The sequence below is a fragment of the Paramormyrops kingsleyae genome, chromosome 19, assembly GCF_048594095.1.
Source record: "Paramormyrops kingsleyae isolate MSU_618 chromosome 19, PKINGS_0.4, whole genome shotgun sequence".
NCBI classification, from domain to species: domain Eukaryota; kingdom Metazoa; phylum Chordata; class Actinopteri; order Osteoglossiformes; family Mormyridae; genus Paramormyrops; species Paramormyrops kingsleyae.
The window spans coordinates 26,311,234-26,334,385 of NC_132815.1; the positions used below are offsets into that span (position 1 = coordinate 26,311,234).

General features: G+C 41.9%; 2 protein-coding genes across 7 annotated transcripts in view; one reads left to right on the top strand and one right to left on the bottom strand.

Moving 5' to 3' along the window:
* Positions 1-608: 608 nt before the first annotated feature.
* On the bottom strand, positions 609-7,923 carry crnkl1 (crooked neck pre-mRNA splicing factor 1). The gene is made up of 14 exons (XM_072702771.1): positions 7,749-7,923; positions 7,325-7,477; positions 7,025-7,116; positions 6,777-6,935; positions 6,370-6,536; positions 6,029-6,207; positions 5,522-5,692; positions 5,228-5,419; positions 5,000-5,059; positions 4,643-4,723; positions 4,285-4,524; positions 4,092-4,193; positions 2,208-2,456; positions 609-1,911 (listed from the first exon to the last, which is right to left on the bottom strand). Exons 1-14 carry the CDS (start codon positions 7,794-7,796, stop codon positions 1,486-1,488), a joined length of 2,319 nt encoding a protein of 772 aa, XP_072558872.1. The 5' UTR covers positions 7,797-7,923; the 3' UTR covers positions 609-1,485.
* cfap61 (cilia and flagella associated protein 61) overlaps positions 7,908-23,152 on the top strand; it is a 30,013-nt gene continuing 14,768 nt past the window's right edge. For 3 of the 6 annotated variants that reach the window (XM_023841763.2, XM_023841765.2, XM_023841767.2), the window contains exons 1-15: positions 7,924-8,028; positions 8,331-8,500; positions 9,124-9,274; positions 9,414-9,490; positions 10,516-10,583; positions 10,742-10,862; positions 12,133-12,265; positions 12,496-12,696; positions 13,253-13,350; positions 14,026-14,065; positions 14,468-14,607; positions 14,984-15,110; positions 15,587-15,664; positions 15,963-16,169; positions 16,738-16,872. In XM_023841763.2, coding sequence (XP_023697531.2) covers positions 8,358-8,500; positions 9,124-9,274; positions 9,414-9,490; positions 10,516-10,583; positions 10,742-10,862; positions 12,133-12,265; positions 12,496-12,696; positions 13,253-13,350; positions 14,026-14,065; positions 14,468-14,607; positions 14,984-15,110; positions 15,587-15,664; positions 15,963-16,169; positions 16,738-16,872 — 1,719 coding nt within the window. In that variant the 5' untranslated portion in view covers positions 7,924-8,028; positions 8,331-8,357. Of the gene's footprint in view, positions 8,029-8,330; positions 8,501-9,123; positions 9,275-9,413; positions 9,491-10,515; positions 10,584-10,741; positions 10,863-12,132; positions 12,266-12,495; positions 12,697-13,252; positions 13,351-14,025; positions 14,066-14,467; positions 14,608-14,983; positions 15,111-15,586; positions 15,665-15,962; positions 16,170-16,737; positions 16,873-23,152 lie in introns of those variants that run through there. The other 3 variants (XM_023841764.2, XM_023841766.2, XM_072702768.1) reach the window with 3 other exon arrangements.

A 23,152-nucleotide genomic window follows, 5' to 3' on the forward strand; every position in this document is an offset into this window, starting at 1 on the left:
GCCAATGAATGTATATTGAAGCTAACTTTTTGGTTAGCTTTGCCCACCACTGGATACAGCTGACACAACTCAGATGGCTAGCTAACATACCTCCAAATGTTTTTTTTTTTTATTGAATTCTTCACTGTACAACACATTTTGACTTTCAGAAAACAAAGATCAAAGCACACCGTTATGTTTTTCCTTTATGGCTTCCTTGAACATAAAACGATGTCCATACTTCCAGTGGTCGACATCTCCATCTGAAGATGGTGTTACATCTCTCTCCCTCCTCCATTCTATCAAAACAATTCGGTCAGCAGTCATTGCTACATTTACGCAGTTACAGGCTTTAGGGACACAAAATGGATTTATTTTATTATTGATCAATTATATCTATTACTGATTAATTTACATCCGTTTAAGTCTAATTAAAATGCAATTTTAAAAAAGGAATTCTTAAGTGTTTTAAAATGTAGTTCACTCAAATTATACTTATTTTTGTAGTCAGCTTTCCAGTGGTGCTTCCATTCACTTGGCATTCACCCATGGAACTTCAATGTCACAGCAATACACCATGTGCAACACAGTATTTCACCATCAGACTAATAAGTTATGGGGTCTAGATCTTGACCTAATTAAGGCAGTAATTTTATTTTAGGTTTATTAATTAGGATTAATTTCAGGGGACAAATGTTACAATTCAGCCACTGAACTACAGCAGGTATTAGGTTTGAGTATTTCTACTTTTCAACACCAGGTGGGACTACTGCTTGCCTTTATGTCTCAGAAACAACATAAACCTTAAACATATACGAAATGTAAAAATATATATCAGTGCACACCAAATAAAATAAAATAAAAAAAAAACAATGAATTCACACAATAAGGGCAATGGTGGCACACTTGTAATTGACAGATTGCTGGTTTGAGTCCCTGACCAGCTAGGCACCACTGAGCAAGATACCGGCCCCAAGCACTGCTGCCTGGGTCCTGAATTAGTATCCCCCCCCCCCCCCCCAGCATGTCACATGTGGGCTAAATGGAAAGGACACATTTCGTTGTGTGATGTGTCAACAATGATCACTGATCACCAAATTCTAAACACAAACGAAGACTTTCATCAACCAAACTACATTAGCTGCTAGCAGAGTAACAACAAATAGAAAGGATGTAATTTTATTGAATGACTCCAAAATACAAAAAAAGCTCAGTGAATCAAGATGGCCACCACACACAGATGTCTTATAATATTAACCGCTCTTATGGCACCTTTTAATAGCATTTACACTGCAGGAGTTCAAATATGTGCGTGACCATTTAAAAAAAAATATATATACCGAATTAACTGGGTTTAAGATAATTCTAGTGATGTATTTACATGGCTGTTGTTGGGTAACCTGCAGAAGACATCCTTGGAATTCATGGGATGGAGGGGCAATTAGACCAAAAAACAAAAGCAGAATCAGACACAGAGGCTGTAACCCATGATGAGTCACACATATACTATTTACCCGCCGTCTCACTCTTCTGTGTGTTGTCCTTTTTCTCTGCTTTGTCACTCTCTTCACTGTCACTTTCGCTACTACTACTGCTGCTGCTACTACTGCTGCTGCTGCTGCTATCATCATCATCATCATCATCATTATTATCCCCGTCACCAACCGCAGGCTCTCTGGCATCCTTCTCAGCCAGGGGGACATGGGTGTCCCTTTTTGTCGCTGCAGTCTCCTGACCAGTCTTCCTCCCCGGCTGCTGCTCCTCCTCCATCTCCTCCTCTTTCTTATCATCCTCCTCCTCCTCCTCCTCCTCCTCCTGCTGCTGCTGCTGCTTTTTCCACATCTTGGCCATGGCCAGGAGCTTGAGGTTTGGCTGGTTGGCCGAATCCTCTGGGAAGATGTAGTCGTAATATTCTTCCCAGCCTGCATCAGTCTTTGAGAGAAGAGAAATCAAAGGGTGCTTTAAGGAATATACTGGCACCAAAGATGAGAAGTCGCTCAAATCAAGTGCTTATTTGAAAAATGCATACCACCAACACGGTGGTTGTAGGATTAAGTGCACAATTTAATCAACTGATGTTTACTGGTGACTACCTACTATTGTGTATTTGTGGAAACTACGTATTCCTCCAGTACTTCCGGTCCATCTCGACACGTAAACCTTCAACTGGATATGAGCACTGGCCAATAAACAGTCACTAATGAAGTGCAAACGCCATGGATCCTCACCCCATCCTCTGCAGTTAGCTTCCTCCTCTTTTTCACCTTCTCCGGCAGAAGCTTGGCGACTCGTTCTCGTGTCCCAACGCTGCCAAACTCGGCCTCAAAGTCCCGCCAGGATTCCAGCAGCATGAGGCGCTCTTCCTTCTCCTCGCAGCTGCGCAGGCTCCGGTTGGCCTCCTCGAAGATCTGCCTGCATCTCTCCAGCCGGTCTGGGGTCTCGATGGACAGCTCAAACTGGGCATAGCTGATCCAGACCTGTCAAGTTATTGGAGTTCATTATAAGACATCTATATGACAGTGTAAACAGAGAGAAATTAACCTTTCATAATTAGCTACAGAATGCATTTCTGCAAGAAAATGCAAATGTGATTGCACCCACAGCATCAGTGGGTCACTGGATATCGTGAACTGTGCAATTACGTGGATGCCTATGCAAGAAAGGTTTGACTTTCTGAAAAAGAAGGATGAAAAAGAGACAGATGCGGGTGGAATATCAGAGAAATACAAGAACATGGATGGGTAACGTTCATGGGTAACATGAGGTAGAATTGAGTTTATAGGTGAATAACTTTAAGAGATAGGTGTCAATTGATGAATTACAGTCAATGGATAGCAAATAGAAGGTTGATAAATAAGGGAGACGGAGGGTTAATGGGCAGAACATCTGGTTTCAAGGTGAAGGGCTCAAATCACAGGAATAATCATGAAAATAATAATAAAAACACAAGAATCACATAATTAAAAACAGATTGACATTTGACCAGACTTAAGGTTAGGCTAATAACAAATCACTAAGAATGAGGGTTTCCATCCCCTGGTACACAAACTGGTATCGGTTCGTGACCAGTATTTCACTACAGGAAGAATTGGTTCCACTGCTGAGGGAGAACTGATTCCAAAAAGGGTTCTACTTTGTGAGGAAATGGTTTTTATTTGCGAAATCTGATGTGGACCAATGTACCGTAATTTACAAACTACCGTACAACAGATGGCAACACAATCTTTTTAAGCACTTAACCATCAAGTCAATCCTTACAAGTAACAATATTTGTAGATTAATAATAATATACTTTACTATTAACTCATGTAAAACACTGTACATATACTGTAAGTGAGACAGTCATTATAACAGAAGTACTTTTTTTAAAATTTCTATTACTGTTAAAATGACTATTAAACTTTCAAAAGTTGTGTGTGTGAAAGAACATTTATCATTTTGGACAATAACTGCAGACCTTTGGACTCAGTTTCTAACAAATACAAACAAATAATGGATAAATAAAAGAAATCAATAATAAATTTAAGATTTTGAATTGTTGAGTCAGTGTCTGATTCGTTTTGGTTACTTCAGAATGCATGTAAGACGTTATGCATAACCAGACATTACATATATTTGCTCGTGGGTGCTACTGTTTCAGTTGGTCAAATGGTTAATTACATTACATTACATTACATTACTACATGCATTTAAAAAAAATCATAATCCATATTGTGGATTGTGATAATATGATATGACATTTTGGCTACATCGCCCATCACTAAAAGGGAAGCGCTTATGGAAAAGGTGCCTGTTTTGAAGTTCTTTACAGTGTGGAGAAGACGTTGTTATAATAAAGAATCATTAAAAAATGTTTAGTCTACTAATCATTATTAAATTAAGAAGAATCAGACTTGGCATGGGGTGTGTTTCCCAAATGCTTCCATTAACAGTTTCCATAGTTGGACTCATTCAGTTACATGGTTTCAGCTACGTAGTTAGCAGCTATGCTTTTGAGAAATGCACCCCAGGTCAAGACTTTTATAAAAAAAAAAAAAAACGTGCATCCATAGTTTTTTCATATTATAACTGGAAGGGAAACAGGGTGGTTTCTGTAGAGAGAAACGCCTCACCTTGACATGCTGTGTGCGCTGTAACAGTCTCTTGTAAAGCTCTCTTGTATTCTGATACTCCTCCTGCTCGATTTCAAAGTCGATGTATGACTTCCAAAGCACCTGAAATGCCAAAATTCAAAGAGAAAGAGAAAGAAATATATAATTTGAAATCACGACAAACCCATAGGTGTGACACGGCAGGGAGGCTGACCTCAGGCATGTCCAGTCGTGGCTGCCCAATGGCCAACTCAAAGATGGCACGGGCCCTGTCTGTGTCCCCCAGGATGGTCTCCAACTCGGCAAACTTGATCCACGTGGTGCAGTTCTCCGGAGAGAACTCCAGGTATTTTTCATAGAGCTTGCGGCAACGGTCAAACTCTCGCAGCTGAAGCTCCAGCTCGATGTAGCCCTTGAACAGCTTGTTCTTCGGGCATTTTCCTATACTGGTGCCCTGGGGAGGAGCGAAAGAGCATCGCAACACTGTACCTTCAGAAGCCGCAGCTAAGCAGGACGAAAATGGCTGGCAGCCATATTTCCTGTGAGCCATTTCATTGTCCGGTATGACTTACCAGGCCTCGCCGAGCAAACGGCAGGTTTTTCTGTCGTATTTCAAACTGCCCATACAGCAGCCATATTTTGGCGAAGGTGAACTGAAGAGGGAGGAAATGTATTAATGGCAAAGGAGCCACGGCCGCTTTGCTGCAACAAAATTGAATGTTGCAAAAACATTCAAAAAGAATGAAAAATAGCAATACAATGTACCACAATTCACCCTGTTAAACAATAACTTATAGTCAGGCATGTGTGGGCAGGGCGGGGTGCCTGAACACCTGTCCACTTTGCCCAAACTACTTAGCCACAAGTTATACCATCACCCCCCGGCTCCACCAGTAACTATTCACAGAACTTACACAACAGCAGTTTACCTTTTTATGTGGGATCAGTTCAAGACACGCTTGGTAAACCTGCCTTGTCCTCTCAGGATCCTACCATTGGGTACAAAAGGGTTTATGAATAAATCTAGTTTTAAACAAGTATAAACATCTTAAATGACAGCAAATGGTTGCAAGACAATTAAATTAAATTTTAACAACAATAAAAAAATCACACAAAATCTGACCATGATTTACATTTCAGAGGTGAACAAAACCTACCTTAACCTCCAGCTCTTCATACAAGGCATAGTTTACCCACAGGTAGATATACCTCCGCCAATGTCTCTTCTCTTGTATTGGAGGGATGTTTGCTATAGCTCTCTCGTACACTTCCCTGACCGTGTCTGGGTCTGCGTCACTCTCCACCAGACGCAGGTAATCAAACCAGGCATCATAATTGTGGGGATTTGCCTAAACAAAGTCAGAGGTTTGAAAGGTGTCAGAACGGAAGGCGAACCCCAGTTTAATGCCAGAAAACCGCACCCTGCACCGGGTGCCCATTTCTGTGCTCACCTTGACCTCCTCCTCATACTGGAAGCGCCTTTTGCTAACAATCACGTCCTCTATTCCCCTCCGGTCGCCAAACTTCTTCTCAAAAATAGTGTAGCTCTTGAAGAGCTCCTGGGCTTGGTTCTTGGGGACCCGGTCCAAAGCGAATTTGTAGATAACCCGAACCCTTTCAAACTAGCACAAGTATGAAGGGGTGATCAGATGACATTATAAAATGATGAGACAGAAAACCAAAATCATAACCTAGTCAGAGGCTATAAATCTGCAAGGAGACATGCTTAATTATTCATTTCCTTAAAATTTTAGGCCTGATAATGTAACATAAGAATGAAAATTCAGATTTGAAAATGGGGGAAACAGTTAGTGCCAAAGAAATAAATTAACAATGAAAGAAAGAAAACAATATTAATAAGCATCCAGATTTAAGCTCAGTGGGACACACCGACACACTCCATGAGCATGATAAATAAGGCACTACTGAAAACAGAAAAACAGTAATCTAGCTGTTACCTCTTTCTGCTTCTCTTCAAATTTGGCAAAGGGTACATAAAGGTTTTCATCTATCTGTTCCTCCCCAAAAAACTCCACAGCCCTCTCGAACACCTTCCGGCTGTGCGCGATATATCCGTGCTTCTCCTCAAAGCGGGCATACTTGACCCAGTTCTTTACTTCAGGGTGGACGATGACAAGTGCCCCAGAGTTAAGAATCATAAGTGATGAAGGCAGCGCTGCATGCTTCCTATAGTTAAACAGAAGTTATACTAATATGAAGAAAAGCTCAATCAGAACACCCCCGTGCATTGCATCTTGCACTGCTGAGACAGCACGCGGCACACCTCCACAAAGGATATATTGCTCATAGATGGAGCGGGCCTTCTCCACTTCCTTATATCGCAGCTCGAAGTTAATGTAAGAGTGCCAAGCTTGCTCTTCTGGCTCCCACTCCATCCAGCGCTCAAACACCTGCCTGCAGCCTGCGACGTTCCCCAACATCTCCTCCATGTATGTGTACTTGTACCTGCCCAGGGCAAAACGTCAGAAGGTAAATGGAAACAATGTAACAAGCAGCTCTACATTGTCTTTACAATCTCCCATTACAATGTAAAACATGCAAAGGACAGTTGGAAACAAAATGCATCATGCTCATTTTTTTTTCTTTTCACGTAAACATCAACATATCAGTAGAGTACACAAAATTTTATAAATAATTAAAATGTATGTATACAAAAGGCAGTGGGGATTTGTGACAGACACATACCAGAACTGGCTGACACGGGGCAGGATGGTGATAGCTCGGTCCCAGATGTTGCGAGCGTGATTCACCTGCCGATTCTTCATTTCCATTTCGGCATATTTTAGCCATAGTGTGATATTCCGGTGGTCCACATCCAGGGCTCTCTCGTAGATGGAGCGTGCTCTGGTTCAATAGTATATGCAAGGTATAAACACCAAGTAGAGTTTTGAGGAAACCAAGTCTTCAGACCTAGCAATCAAATAATACTGTACCTTTGGATTTCTTTCAGGCTCTCTTCCCATTGTGCGTATTTTATCCAGTTACTGATGACAGTTCGGTTTTTTCTGATGTTGTCTTCAAATCCCTGTCAAGACACAAAAATGTGACTATCTTCAGGAATAAAAAGTTGGCACATCAGCAGGATATTACCATAACAACCCGGCAATAAATCAGCTATACGTATCAGACACGTAAAGAGAGAGCTAGAATACAGTCATAATTATAATTACTTAAATTATTCTAGACGTTGCTTCCTTACAAATTGTGACAACAGAATGCTTAAATACTGTTACCTTCCGTTTCTTTAACTTGTAATCGTTTAATTCTTCTTCATCTGTAATCTTTTGCTTGGGCGGTGGTGGCAAAAGCTCAAGCTCCCTTTCTTTCGCTTCTCGGAGGAGCTGTTCGGCAGTGATCTGAACCTCCGCCGGAGCTTTATTTTTCACCTGCGAAAAACAGTCGGGACATCACACTCTTAGAAAGTTCGCGGGCAAATAGTAACATGCTTAGCCATCAAGTTTACCGATGACTATTTTATTGCAGTGATCAACAATTATTTTAGTAATATTCAGAAAGACATTCCACATTTCTTCATTTCATTTTCACATACATGACTAGCATTAGCTACATCAAAACATCGACATTACGGGCCTTACTAACACGCTGTTAGCTAGTTCGCTAGCTAGCTAGCAAGTTCATTTTTAACCTATCAAATACCTTTGCCACTTTTGGTATTCGCTGTTTCCCCGCCGCCGTTGACGCCATGACTGTCAGCTACTATACTGTAAATATAATATAATAAATTAAATTAAACAATTCTTAAGGTACAACTCGAAGAGTCGAGCGATCCAAAATATTTAAACTGAACGACACAGGCACGTCGTACATGAACTCTGACCTTTCGTGCGTATGACGTCACGGCGTCCTGTTACTATGGTTTCGGCTAATGGAAACGTTATACTGAAAAGAAAACTGACTACGGCGACAAAGTTTTAAGGTAAAGTAGAATATTTATAAATAAGCAAAATCCATAAGCCTACATATAAATCACTGTCCGTGTATCCAAACTTATTAGCATTGTTTTATTTATTAAATAGCACTTTAGTGTATTGGTTTGATAATGCTAATGAGCTGTCAATGTAAGAGTGGATAGTTCTTTGTTATTCAAACAAAATTGAATTTTGAAATGTCATAAAATTGATGTACATATGCCTTTTTTAAAATCATAGTCAGCAGACACACACACACAGGGTCTTTTGGTTTAATATTTATGAGTACAAGTTTTTTCCCCATTTGTAGTCTTGTTTATTTATTTAGATTTTAAAAATGAAAACAGTCACTTCTTTAAGTGGAAAAGTTGAGACTGTAACAGTGAGGAGAACAGAATCTGCAGATGCCTTGGAGATCAGTGGCCTGATCTCTCCATCTACAGTAGCTGTGTTCGGAAGAGTTAATGTGCTCAATCTGCTGTAAGTACATCGCTTAACTTCTACTTTTACTTCTACTTTTCATGTTTTATTGACTGCCATGACATGTATGAGGCAACATAGTTAGGACCATCATTAAAAGGTTGCTGGTTCAAATCCCATGGTTAGCAGAATGATATCACCATTAGGCACCCTCAGCAGGGCCCTTAACCCCAATTGCTCCAAGGACTGGCTGACCCTGTTGTTTGAATTGTATGTCACATTGGATAAAGACATCTCCCAAATAAATAAATGTACTGCAATGTAAATGTATGACCTAATCCAACACAATTCGAGCACTAAAAGACAATACTAGAAATTGTGTATATGATGTGTATAATCATGTTTGTGCTTTTTGAATCTTTTCCTATTTCACACACTCATTTTACTAACAATAGTCGGCACCACTTTACAATAAGGCTCCCTCTTGCCACTTGTAAATGGTAGTAACTCATTAATAAAAAAGAAAACTGTGTTATAACTTGTTTAAAATTGTCTATTAATAATTTACAAAGTGTTACAACCTAATTAATAACCAGATTATAAACCATTCATAAACTCTTTATATAGTGGCATCCAATATTCTAACAACCTCTAATTGGCATGTCTTGATTCCTGACTTTTAGGGAGAGGGCTAATTTTGCAATCACTTTGAGCAACAGCAGAAATGAAGTTCTTGCCCATGCGGCCTTCCTCGACCACCCTAGCGTACACCTAGTGGACCAGGGCAGTTGGGAGCCATGGTTTCATGAGCATTTCAGGACTGACAAATGCACAGTAAGTAGGCACTAGTATTTCACTTAAGTGATACACAAAGCATTAACAGAGGCAGAAAAAAAAAATTCTCGCTAGATATTTTGCACAGATCAGCTCATTTGACATTTACCAGAATGTTTTACGCTTTGTGTTCCGTCAGCCACTGAACTCGCTGTTCATGCACCTTTTCGTGGCACAACCAGCCTTCGCTATTGGGAGTGCTAAAGAGATTGTGAGGTGAGACAACCAATGAACAGCTGCAGGCTAAGTTTGCACTTGCTGAAGGCCTTTTCACCAGTAGTATAAAGCAGTGTTTCCCAGTCCGATCCATGGAGACCCACAGACAGTCTATGTTTTTGCTCCCTCCCAACTCCCATAAAAATGCAGATTGTATGGTAGGGAGCTCAGAGGGAGCAAAACATGGACCAGCTATGGGTCCCTTAGACCAGTATGATTGGGTATCCATCCATCCATCCATCCCTCCATCCATCCATCCACCCCTTTCCCTTAACTGCATGTCCAGTGCAGTACTGCAAGAGCCTTGACCAATGAGCAAGAGGCGGCGATGCCCTGAATGGGATGCCAGTCCATTACAGACACACTCAGATAAAACAATACAGAGGCAGCAGTTCACTTAAGCCTCCTGTCTTTGGACTGTGCAAAAAAATTGGAGTACAAGCAGTCCCCAAGTTACGAACGACCGGCTTACAAACAACTCATACTTATGAACAGGCTCTCATAAAGCCTGTTACATTAAAAAATCGGGTTAAATGCAAAGGTTCATAATAATGAACACACACACTATTTTGTGAGGTTCCTAAAAACATTGTGTGGCTTTTGCAGTTCGTTGGTTCGAGGTCCAGTACAGTACCAAATTTACTTTTATATTTATGGTGTAATTATAATCATCATAATTATTATTATTATTAGTTGTTGCAGTAGTATTGTTATTGTTATTATGTACTGTATTTATTTTTCCAACTTACCTACAAATTCGAGTTAAAGAAAGACTTCGGGAACAGTTATAATGTCGGGACAGCCTGTATCTAAAGGGGACACAAGGAGAACAATCAAACTTGGGCTTTCGGCTAAACAAAAGATTGTACATTTCAGATGGGTATTTTCAAGCTCCTGGAGCAGTCTAGCAATATGTACTGCTATAGTGAGTCTTGTCACATGCCATTCACCAGGCATGGTATACTTCCCTGTATGAAGATATCTTGATCAAGAAAAATCAATATTTTTTACATACTTTTTTACAGGACAGTATTCAATGCCATAACTTACCTGCACTACATTTTCCTGGTTACACCCAGCATGGATATGCTTGGTAAGACAGAAAAAACTTCTTACCTCTTGCCAGAAAACTGTAATCAACCAATATTTTATGTATGTAAATTATTTTATGAAATTTTGAACATCCAAATCACTGTTGTCAGGAACAGGCCAATGTGTCAATAAATGTGTATCCATGCTGCTTGTTTTTAGAGCCAGTGCTGACTAAGATCTTCGAGCCCATTGAGGTCATCCGGGCCCCTGAGCGCCAGTGTGCAGCATTCGTGTGTCACAGGCAGCCTCACGTCCCGATACTGCATGTGCGCCGAGCCAGGTCACTCTCACACTTCCTGTTTTACATTTATTTTTATCTATGGTACCAGTCAAAAGGTTGAGCACACTTGCTTGAAACCATAATTATTTATTCTTCAAACTATACATTCTTGTCTATTAACAGGAGCAGAAGTCAATCTTAGGACTGATAAGTCTAAATTTGAAATATTGTGTGTTCTCATTTTATGCTAATTTAAATTACACTATATTAAAATAATGCTATATATTTTAAATTATGTTCAATTATGTTAAAATAATTATATTTTCAAAATTGCAATAACATTCCTTGCATAGTTATGCCATTTTTCCTTTATTTTTCAATGAGAAAAAAATTAGCAAAATTTGAAATACATATGCTTTTCCAGAACACAGCTCTCACATAAATTGTATGGCTATCAAAGCATAATTGAACGGTCCTTCAGTATTCAACAAGACTAAAGATCAAAAACAGAACTCAAAATTACACAGAATTTGTGCAAGAGATGTCTGGTGAAAGACAGTTCAGACTAATGCACAGGTATGGGACATGGCACAGGTATGGGACATGGGACAGAAAAGTCAAAGCAACTCACAGAAATCCTACATTTCAGGGAAATGGTGCAGAAGCTCTGGATGGGAATCTTCTGTGATTGTTTGCTGAATGTTAACTGAATGTTTTGTGCATTTTGAAACTGTTATTAAAGCTATTTTAGGAATTGATGATTTAGATGATTTTCTGTTTAATTGATCAGTGCAGTGGTGCATGTTTTTCTTTGGCAAATGCTATCTGCACCCAGGTGTCAGTATCCAACAATGCTATTTGCCCCTGGGGTGGATAGCTTATGTGGCTATTTGCACCCTGGTGTTTATAGCAGGCAGATTCTATTTGCACCCAGGTGCCAATAGCCAAGAATGCAATTCGACTTAAAATTTCATGGCTAATGCTATTGAATCCACACAAGTTTTAAGTAACTATTGCTAGAACAAGTGTACATTTTATGTTTAATGTACCCTACCTTTTATCTATGTATTGCACTTTGGCACCTTCAGTGATGTGCAGCCATGCAAGCAACACAGTTGTACTCAAGGATTTGACTGGTACTGTATAAACATTTAACTTTATAGGTCCAGGCATGTACTACTACATATGCTTTTGTGGTATCCTTGTGTTTCTTTGACTGATCTTGCAATGGTAGTTGAGACATATGCTCCAGGGCTGCCTTTAATCAAGCTGAAAATGACTCCAGAAAGCATTAGCTATTGTACTGTAAGTATAAAACCTCTTGTTCTAGAGTTGAAGATCATGATGACCTCACTGCAATATTAGCAGAGCGGAGTGGGGCACTCTCTGATCGCTATGGGCCCTACTTTTTGACTGAGCTCATAGAAGCTCAGGATGAGGACCATCAAGCTGCAGTTTGCGAGGTTTGTCAACCTCATTACTATGTGTGTACATTATTTGTCCCCAGATTCATCACTTTTTGGTGTTTCCTGGTTGGTGTTTGTGTTTATTGAATCATTTTTATGCATTTAAGAGCATGAATTGTGCCTTCAGAGGATGTAGACTCACCAGGAAGTCCTGACCTGATACGGTTTCACAAATAACATCTAGCTCTGGATTTAACGCTAAGCTGAGTGTGTTTGTGTATTTGCAGAATGAAGGTATGCCAGTTGGCTTCATGAGCGTGAGTGCCGACATCAATCTGAAGCTCCTTGACGAGTGCTTTGAACTTGGCCCATTCGATGGCCTTCGCCGGTGCACTCCACCAGGCCCGCATGAGCCCACTGGTGTCTCTGCAGAGAGGCTGTTTCTGCAGGAGCCCAACCCCCAGAATCATCCTAACCGAGAGGCACAGGTACTGTAGCCCTGAGAATGATGTACCGATACTGTACAGAGAATCCTGCCTGATCGGAAGCTTGTGGGTTCAAGTCTCAAAAACCCTATGGTAGTATCCCTAGCCAGGGAATCACTTCTTCAGTTTATATACAGTTGAATTTTAAAACAGGGATTGTAGTAATGCAAAGGATTTTTCTAATATTAATACTATAGTACAGAGGGTTTGCTGCAAAGGACCGCATGCAATAGAGAGAGCTCATTGAAGCCTTATGTCCCACAAGGGACAAAGAGGATTGAGTTGAGTTGAGTTGAGACAGAGGGTTTTCAATTTATGACAGTTGCATTCTGGAAATGTGCTAATGTTTCAAATTTTAAAAATAAAAAAATAACCATGCAGTTGGCCAATGTTTGGCACCACAAATTTAAAAAGATATATGGTATTATTTTAAAGTTGTGTATTTTAACTATATTGTGGGCCCAATGTTGCAAGCTAACCATACTCATTAGTGATGTCATCCTGTAAGTTATGTTCTCCTTTGCTGATAAGGCTACTGCTAACTTTCTAATTGTTTCAGACAAATGCCACAAAGGCCCATGTCTCAGAAGTTTACCAGGATGCTCCAAACGCCTTCTGCATCCAGCTCTTTTTTGTTGACAGGAAATATGAAATGCGGTGAGTTGAAGGAACGAAGGAATCAGATCTGCCCTCTGTGTAGCTGTGGGTTTATTTTATTTTATTCATTAGTCATATGAAAATGTGTAACTATAAGTATAATTATAGTATTTGTACAAAAAAACTTGAAAACTTTACATCAGGTGTCCACAAATTACAGTATGGTACGCGTATCACTGGTAGTAGGCGAGCTCCCTCTCGTGGTACCAGGAGGTATCTTCTTTTATGACGTCGGTCATAATGGCGTTAGCAGAGAGCCTAATATTGCGATGTAAAAAGTTGAGCCACATAATCCCTCTATAAAAAATGAAAGATCAAGCGGTTTTTCATTTTCCTTCGGTTGAATGATCGCGGGAAGCCTGATGGGAAGCTTTGGCGATGTGAGACGGGTTCGTCTCCCTGTCAGTTGGCGTCCTCCCCGGGTGAGTACCCGGCTCAGTCAGACAGCTGCTAGGAATCGCGGAGCGTAGCTGTCATGCCGCCTGCCGCCGCTGCAATTCGGCCGGTGACGGATGAGCGTGTCGCGTGCGCTGACAGCTGGTTTGGGGGGGGACGCGAGCTGGCGGACGGCGGAGACCCCCGCTGCCATGGGCTGCCCGTTGGCTGACGGTCGTGTTGTCGGCCGGGTGCCTTGTCAGTCATCTGTTCCCCTCTCATCCTCGTTCCTGTTCACAGCTCTGTGGACTTCCTGCCGCACGTCTTCGGCTGCTTCCCAGTGAGTATGCGAAGAACCGGCACGGGGATATTATTCGTGACAAACCGGACGAGTAGCGGCAGCGCATCAAGTGGTTGAAACTACACGTAGTTTCTCAGGCAAACAAACAAGCATATAAAAATAAAATGTGATTATGCAGAAGAACCGCTTTTATTTGTTATTTTGCCTTAGAAAATACGACGGCGTTGCAAAGACATAAACGAACTAAGTAGCCGCATAGCGCCAAGTGTCCACCAGGGCCCCCCTTCTGCTCAGCCTACAAATATGAGAAGGGAAATAACAAATGACAGCTGTAGGTTGGTCAAGTCTTGCTCAGGATCCCGAAAAGCGTTGTTTACACAATCATGAAAAGAATCTTCCGTTTTGAATGCGGTGACTGCTGCCGTGGGCTCTCGACTGCAGGACCATGACTTCTGCATCATCACCGTGCCCAAGACGGCTCCCGAGCTCCCGCTGCTGCAGGCCTTCCTCCGCGTGGCCCCACGCGGCAACAGCGTCCTGCCTCACGAGCTGTACGTGTGTCACCGCTCAGGGCTGCTCAGGTGCGTGTTGCATCCCGGCCGTGAATAGAGATCAGAAAATACGAGCAAAATAACCATTACAGCAGTGGTCAAACAGAGAGTTCTCACTTCACGTGGGTTAAAAATACAGTACACAAATTTAAAATAACGCCAAATATCCTCTTTTCATTTAAATTACATTGTGTGAGTCGAAGCCACACAATATTATTATCGGAGTGTTTCTGGAATGCAACTCTTACGTAAATTGAGAACCCTCCAATGTTGATTCAAAAGTCATAGATCGGAACCATCCATGAGTATTTGTGCAAGATGTTGAAAGTGAAGAGCCTGCAAGCATATGAAAAACATGTCATTGAAAGTTGCTGACAATGCACCCTGCCTGTTATCTCTGTCTCAGGACCTTCCAGGTCAGGGTGGCCCTGTCATCAGATAGACCTGCCATTGAGACCCTGCTGGAAACACTCACTCTCCATGAGTCCATCTTGGGGGACCTGGACATGTTCTACCAGGCCCGGCGAGACCCAGTGAGTTTTCGGAGTTGTATTTTAAATGTGCAAAGTGCAAATTTATTAATTATGTGTATAAATTTATTTAATGTAAGTATGCTGTAATGTTAAGAACATTCCAGTTAGAATAGCAGCTCTTGTTTATTCACGATACGAATGGCCTGAATAATTAAGAATCATTTTTGAAACGGTCTGCCTTTCTGAATAAGAATTAAATGTCCAATTAGGTTGATACGGCCAGCCGCTTTGCGGAGCGGCCCCTGGTTTGGCAGCCTAATTAATTTGCGGCTTTAATTAAAGCCACCGAAACGGGTGGCAGAATTGCCAGTGTCACCGGCCGCCAGATGAAATCAGCTCGCACTCTGGTACGGAAATTGGATTTTCACCAAAAAGTGAAGCAATTAGTGAGCGAGAGGCCTGGTGGGGAAGTGGGTGGCAGGACCATGGGAGGTGCTTTCCTTGCTGGTGCTAATGGACGGGCCTCTGTCTGATAGGACGGGACCCCTCTGCAGGCATTCCTGGCTCACACCCAGGGTCAAGTTGTTGGGATAATAATTATCAGGAACGAGGAGGTTGGACTAAATTATTTTTCCCATTCTCACATTTTTCCCCTCTTCTTTCTAACCGTCTGATAGCTAAACAGTTTACTTAGAACACATTTGCTTACCGTTCTGGATACTGTCTGTATATCTGTCTTTGTAACAAAATACTATTCACAGTAGCTTTGGACGTTTTTCTCCTTTTAGTTTAAATGTTGTGGATGTTAGCCTTCCTAAAAGAAAAGTTTGTTTGAAATAGAATAGAGCGACATTGTTGTTTGCAGACGCCAGGCCTCTTTAACCCCCTCCTCACTCTCACTTCCTGTCCCAGGACCTTGAGTATATCCAATCCCACTACGACGTCGAAAACTTCATATACTTCAGCTATCACCGGCGTGAGGAGCATGGACGGCTCTGCCACTTTGTCCTCAACCCCATCTTCCAATGCTATGCCAGGCACTTCCTCAAGGAGGCGTTGCGACTGGGCCAGAAGTCCTGCCTCTACTATCCCATCTATACCTGCAGTCAAAGTCCTGAGGTGAGAAGGCAGTGAGAAGGTCTTGTCATGGGGTGAGGACATCCTTCCCATGGAAGGTTCTGTAACAGGTTTTGTGGCGACTGTGTCGGTTGCAACATGTCCCGCTTGTTGCTTATGGGATATATGAATGACCCTTCTAAAGACTCCAGGAAGAGAGCCTCCAGTAGTTTCAGAGTCACTAGGAGTCAGGGATAAGCAGCGGTGGGCAGGGCCAAAGCTCCGTCACGAAAGCTCAGACGAACGCTGCTGGAATCACGCTGACGTAATTAGTAATCTAGGACTTTATTAGGGAGTTTAATTTTGCTGGACTCCTGCTGACTTGTGATCAGCCTTGGTCCTGGGATCCGTTAGCTAGAGGTGAATTTGACTGGATGTGCACCATTTTATTACTAACTGATGAGTACCTCTCATTGTGTGGCGAAAAAATCCTATATGTAGTGAAAATCTCCTAAATCCAGCTGCTTCATCCCTTCCCTTGGCAGGACAGCATGTAACGATAGGCAGCTCTTCCTTGCTTGTGTTTAACGAGCCGTTAACATGACCCTACAATTTCACTTTCTCTTGGCAGGATGCAGCATTCCCTGGATCCTCTCCAGCTGTGGTGCTCAGCTGCATGGTTCCGGTTCGGCCACGCCGGCAGATCTTCTACCCCCTGGAGGAGCTCAGCGCCAATGCACCTTCCAGGCAGATTACCACGGAGCGGGTGGGTGACCTCGCGAGTCCGAAACCCAACCGGCGCCATAAAAAAGAGTGGCATTTAACCTTTAGTACAGTGGTTGAACACAGACTCTGTACCGAGTCTGTTGAATATGATGTGTATGTGTTTTAAAGCAAAGAGTGAGACACTGAGGAGTTTCCTGTATGGTGAGACCTTGTACCTGCACCCTGAGGCCTGTATCTGTGAGGTTATCTCCAAAAGGAAAGAGGACAGCAAAAAGAATGTTTCCAAAGGAAATGAGCTGGTTTAAAGTCAGGTACAAAAGAAATATGAGTAGGTTTTATTCAAGGTGGAGACATTTTTTGCAGAGTATCAAAGCAGAAAATATGCTAACACCCCACACACAGCGCCAGAAATGCAGGGTAGAATCCTATCACTATTCTGCATGTACAATTCTCATTTAGGCTCCAGTATGAGTCAGATACTAACATATCTGTGAGCTACATCATCTGTTTAACTTTCATTTCAACTATTTAAATAAATGTATGATTTTTAAAAAGATACACTCTCAGGTTATCAAAGCAAGATGCTACCACACATGCACTAATTTACGGGAAAATCTTGTGACTAAACTATACATTGTCCAACACGAGGGGGCGCTGTTTAGTAAAGTACAAGCTTAATGTGTTTCTGGTTTAGGTATTGTAAGGTACCCGACTGTCGGACGGCTCAGACAATACGTAATGGTTAGAGAAAGTCATATCAAAAGGGTGCTAGATTTAAATTAGAGATTTTTAACAGAAATCAGACAAGACCATAAATAAACAATAAGATTATGCATACAGTAAGGCTAACAAATCGTTAGTCATGTTGAAGAAGGTTTAATTCATGGAAGGCCATTCATTTTAATAGGGCTAAATTAATGAGGCATTTGGAGATAATTTAATCAGAAATTATTAATAATGAAAATTACAGTTTTAAAGTTTATAATCCATCTTTTGTGGGACACACCATCACATGACAGGAAAATTCCTCCATATGAGCGCAGAAAGCCACTGCTCACTAATGAAGCACATAATCAAAATACAAATAAAACGTCTCACTTTCACCCACTCGTGAGCATCAGCCCAGGCCGCTTGAAGTCCTCTGTCAGGTAGCGTACCTCCCCCTGATGTCTCTCGCACCCCTGCAGCATGCCTGGCCCCTGCTGCTTCCATGCCCCCCGCCAGCATGTCCTCTGTCATGTGCCTTGGTGTCCCATCCACAGAAACCCGGTACAGCAGGCAGAGTGTAGCATCTGTTTTGAATGGGTACAGAGAATATGGACAAAACCGCAAAGGGCTCAAACATCCACTTCAACCAAGCTCCCGAAGAACCCTAGGGCCTTGAGGTCGAGAGAGCTGGGTGACTGTAGGTCGTAGACGCAGGAAAAGGCGTACACACGTTACAGAGGCGGCATCACCTGAGGTGTCTGTGTCTAACAGGTTTCAGGTGCTTCCAGCTTTAGAGCCGGAAGGGACTGGGGAGGCAGGTGGGTCCTTGGGCACTGAGGAGCCCCCTCCCCCCAGGAAGAGGGAGGTTGTGGTAGTGGGGGATTCAATTATTAGGGGAGTAGACAGTTATGTGTGCACGCGTGATAGAGGGTCCTGTACGGTGTCTTGCCTACCTGGTGCCCAGGTAGGAGACCTTCCAGATCGTGTGGACAAGCTTTTGGCCCCAGCTGGGGTGGATCCAGTTGTCGTGGTGCATGTTGGCACCAACGACATAGGCAAGGGTAGGAGGGCTGTTCTGCAGGATAAATTTATAGAAGTCGCCAATAAGCTTAGAAGCAGAACGTCCATGGTGGTATTCTCTGAAATACTCCCCGTGCCACGCGCAAGTCAGGCTAAGTTAGCTGAGATAAGGAGATTAAATGCGTGGCTAAAAGGATGGTGTAGGAAAGAGGGGTTTAGGTTTATGGGGCACTGGAGGACCTTCTGGAACAGGTGGGACCTGTTCAAGCCGGATGGGTCGCATCTGAACCGGAGGGGACCCAGTGTATCGGGGAGGCGTATGTGTAGAGTAGTTGAGGAATGTTTAAACTAGGGACTGGGGGGGCAGGAAGGTTAGTTAAGTATGTAAGTGGGGGGAAACGGAAAGCCCCAAAAAATCATATTATAAGTGGACACCGTAATAGGCCTACCCTTTGTTGTCTGTATTTAAACGCCAGGAGTATTAGGAATAAAATTCATGATTTAGAGGCTTTTATCTCATCGGACTCTTATGATATTATAGGAATAACTGAAACATGGTTGAGAGAAAAGGATGGACAAAAATATAATATGAATGGTTACACGTTGTTCCGTTAAGACCGTATAGGTGAGAAGGGAGGTGGTGTTGCAGTATATGTAAAGGAAAACTTGCAGGCAAGGGAGCTTACTGATATAAGTAAAACTACGGAAGCTATATGGGTAAAATTAGATGCTAAAAACTCAAATAGCCTAATTGTCGGTGTTTGTTACAGAGCACCTAATGTAGCTGCCAAGGAAAGCAGATTGTTATACAGTGATATTAGGATTATGAGCAATAAAAATGATGTGGTAGTTATGGGTGATTTTAATCTACCTGGGATGCAGTGGGACATTGTCGCTGGCTCTTCTGAAAATGAACTGGAGTTGGTGGAATTAGTACAGGATTGTTTTTTTACTCAGTTTGTTAACACCCCTACCAGGGGAGATGCCATTCTTGATCTTGTTTTGTCTAATAACCAGGACAGGATTGGTAAATTAGATGTTTTAGAACCACTTGACAGTAGCGATCATAACATGGTTAAATTTGAGGTTAAGTTTAGTGCCCGAAGAGCAAAGTCCAAATCAAAAATATATAATGTTAGGAAGGCTAACTTCAATTGTATGAGATTAAAACTACAAACTGTGAACTGGATGGAGTTAAATAACAAAACTGTTGAAGAGGCATGGGAATTTTTTAAAAGCACATTATTGCAAGTGCAAGAGGACTTCATACCTGTTTCCAGCAAGAATAAATCTAGGAAATTGCAACCTAGGTGGTTTACTAGGGAAATAAAGTATAAAGTAAGGAGAAAAAGGGCTTTGTTCCAGAAATGGAAAATAACTGATGATGACAGAATAAAGCAAGAGTATCTAAATCTACAGGCTGAGTTAAAAAATGACATTAGACGAGCTAAAAGGAATGTCGAAAGGAAGATCGCATTGGAGGCTAAGGATGATGTTAAAAGTTTCTTCCAGTATTTTAACTCTAAAAGAGCTCTAAAAGCTGAAATTACTAATCTGCAGGATAGTAAGGGTCTTATAATTGAAAACGACATTGACATAGTAAATGAGTTCAATGATAGTTTTGCACGGGTATTTACTGTTGGGGACACTAGTAACTTACCAGTTCTTATTACTAATCCAGCATCGTCTATAACTAATATATATATAACTGAAGCTGATGTTTTGCAAAGCCTAGCTAAGCTCAAAATAAATAAATCACAGGGCCCTGATGGCATCTTACCTATAGTGTTAAAAGAGATGAGGGATATTATTTGCCGACCCTTAACTTTACTGTTTCAAAAATCCTTATCTGAAGGTGTGGTACCTTCTGATTGGAAGCATGCCAACATAATTCCCATTTTCAAAAAAGGGGATAGAAGTAATTTGTCAAACTAGGCCAATCAGTCTAACTTGTATAACTGGTAAAGTTATGGAGGCTATAATCAAAGAGAAAATGGTAGATTACCTGGACTCAAATAACATTTTGAGGGATAGCCAGCATGGATTTAGGAGAGGTAGATCCTGTTTAACAAATCTGTTGGAGTTTTTTGAGGAAGCTAATCAGGAAGTTGATGATAAGAAGGCCTATGATGTCATCTACTTAGATTTCCAAAAGGCTTTTGATGTTGTCCCCCACAAGAGGCTCTTACTTAAACTCAAAGCAACAGGTATTTTAGGAACTGTAGCGACCTGGATTGATAACTGGTTAACAGATAGGAGTAGTTATAAGAGGCACAATGTCACAGTGGGCCTGCGTTCTTAGTGGGGTACCGCAGAGTTCAATATTAGGACCACTATTGTTCCTAATTTACATAAATGATATAGACACCAATATATACAGTAAACTGGTGAAATTTGCAGATGACACCAAGGTGGGTGGTGTAGCAGATACTGAACTAGCGGCTCAGCAGCTACAGCGGGATCTTAATTTAATTAGTGACTGGGCTGACACCTGGCAGATGAAATTTAACATAGACAAATGTAAGGTACTCCATGTAGGGAGCAGAAATATAAAGTACAGGTATTTTATGGGACCTACTGAAAAAAAGATAGCTGATTATGAGAAAGACCTTGGTGTGTATGTTGATGCTTCCATGTCTCATTCTCGCCAGTGCGGGGAAGCAATAAAAAAGGCCAATAGAATGTTGGGGTATATCTCCAGGTGTGTGGAGTTTAAGTCAAGGGAGGTAATGCTAAGATTATACAATTCCTTGGTGAGGATATTGTGTGCAGGTTTGGTCACCATATCTTAAAAAGGACATTGCGGCCTTAGAAAAGGTGCAGCGTAGGGCCACAAGAATGATTCCTGGTCTTAGAGGAATGTCATACGAGGACAGGTTAATTGAGCTAAATCTGTTCAGCCTCAAGCAAATGAAACTGAGGGGGGACATGATCCAGGTCTATAAGATTCTAACAGGTTTGGATGCTGTTCAACCGAATAGTTACTTCAGTATTAGTTCAAATACAAGAACTCGTGGCCATAGGTGGAAATTAACGGGAGAACATTTCAAACTGGATTTAAGGAAGCACTTCTTTACACAGCGTGTAGTCAGAGTATGGAATAGTCTTCCTGATAACGTAGTGCAAGCTGAATCCTTGGGTTCCTTTAAATCAGAGCTAGATAAGATTTTAACAACTCTGAGCTATTAGTTAAGTTCTCCCCAAGCGAGCTCGATGGGCCGAATGGTCTCCTCTTGTTTGTATAGTTCTTATGTTCTTATCTTCTTATGTTTTCTAACCCAGACAGTCCACATTTTTGCTCCCTCTCAGCTTCCAGTAGGGAGATGGGAGGGAGCAAAAACATGGACTGTCTGGGGGTCCCCGAGGACCGGAATGAGAAACACTGACCTAGGAAACATCTTGGTGGTCCTGAGCACGTCTGAAGAACACTAGATTACTGTGGTCTTAGAACATCATAAAGGAAGCATCCATCCATCTTCTAACAGCATCTAGTAGAGGATGGCAGGCAGTCTGGAACCTGTCCTAGGCAGTACAGGGCAGGAGGCAGGGGGCCGCCCTCCACAGGAGGCCAGTGAAGAAGAAGAAACATTATCCAATCAATCCATCCATCTTCTAACAGCTTATCCCAGTCAGGGGTGCAGGGGGAAGAAACATTAATTACTTTGAAATTTAGTTGACAGCCCTTTTAAGATTCAGTCAACAGACCTAATGTGTAAATGCACCACCGGCATGGTTTGTGTTTAAGTTTGAATGAGCGTGCTGAAGAGGTGGTTGGCTGATTATTTTATTAAGTGATACATTAATACAATATAATAAATTATACACCTGTCATCTTGGTAACATATAAGCAATATCTGCTGATATATATATGCCAAAATATCCTGCAAGTTAGTATTGACTGCAGTGATTATATATAACCCCCTCATAGCGTAGCATCACAGTTGTGATCTATAGGTGTCATAAGTATACTGGCACCTTTAATAGCTGCACCTGGCTAGTACCAGGTAGGACCCCATTTGTCTATAGAACCTCTCTAATAATAGATAGTTTGTGCTTTCAGAGATGCCTTTCTGCATACCATTGATGTACTGAGCTGTTGTTTTTCTACTCGTGGCCTTCCTGAGATTTTTAAACAGTCCATTCCTCTCTGACCTCTCTCAGACATTTTCAACAACTGAAATGCTGCCGACTGGATGTTTGTTGTTTACTCTCTGTAAACTCTAGACCGTGTAATATGTGGAAACCTCAGGAAGATGGCTATTCTTGAGATGCCGGAAGCACCAGCAATCACACCGCTCGCTTAAATCTCGCATCTTAGCTGTCCTGATGCCTTGCAGCACAGTAGCCATACCTCCAGAACCTGCCTACGTGCTGCACATATTCATCCTCAGCCAGCCGCCATTCGGACGACCAGGCTGTTAGTGCTAACGAGCAGGTGTACCTAATAAACTTGCCCTGAGTGCACGCGATCCACGCCTCAGATTAGCAGATGCACCCGATTTTCACTGCTGTTCCACTCCAGAAGTCGTCATTCTGCCCTCACAGCAACCCGGGGGCTGCAAGGTTGTGAAGCAGATAAGAGCCATCAGGGC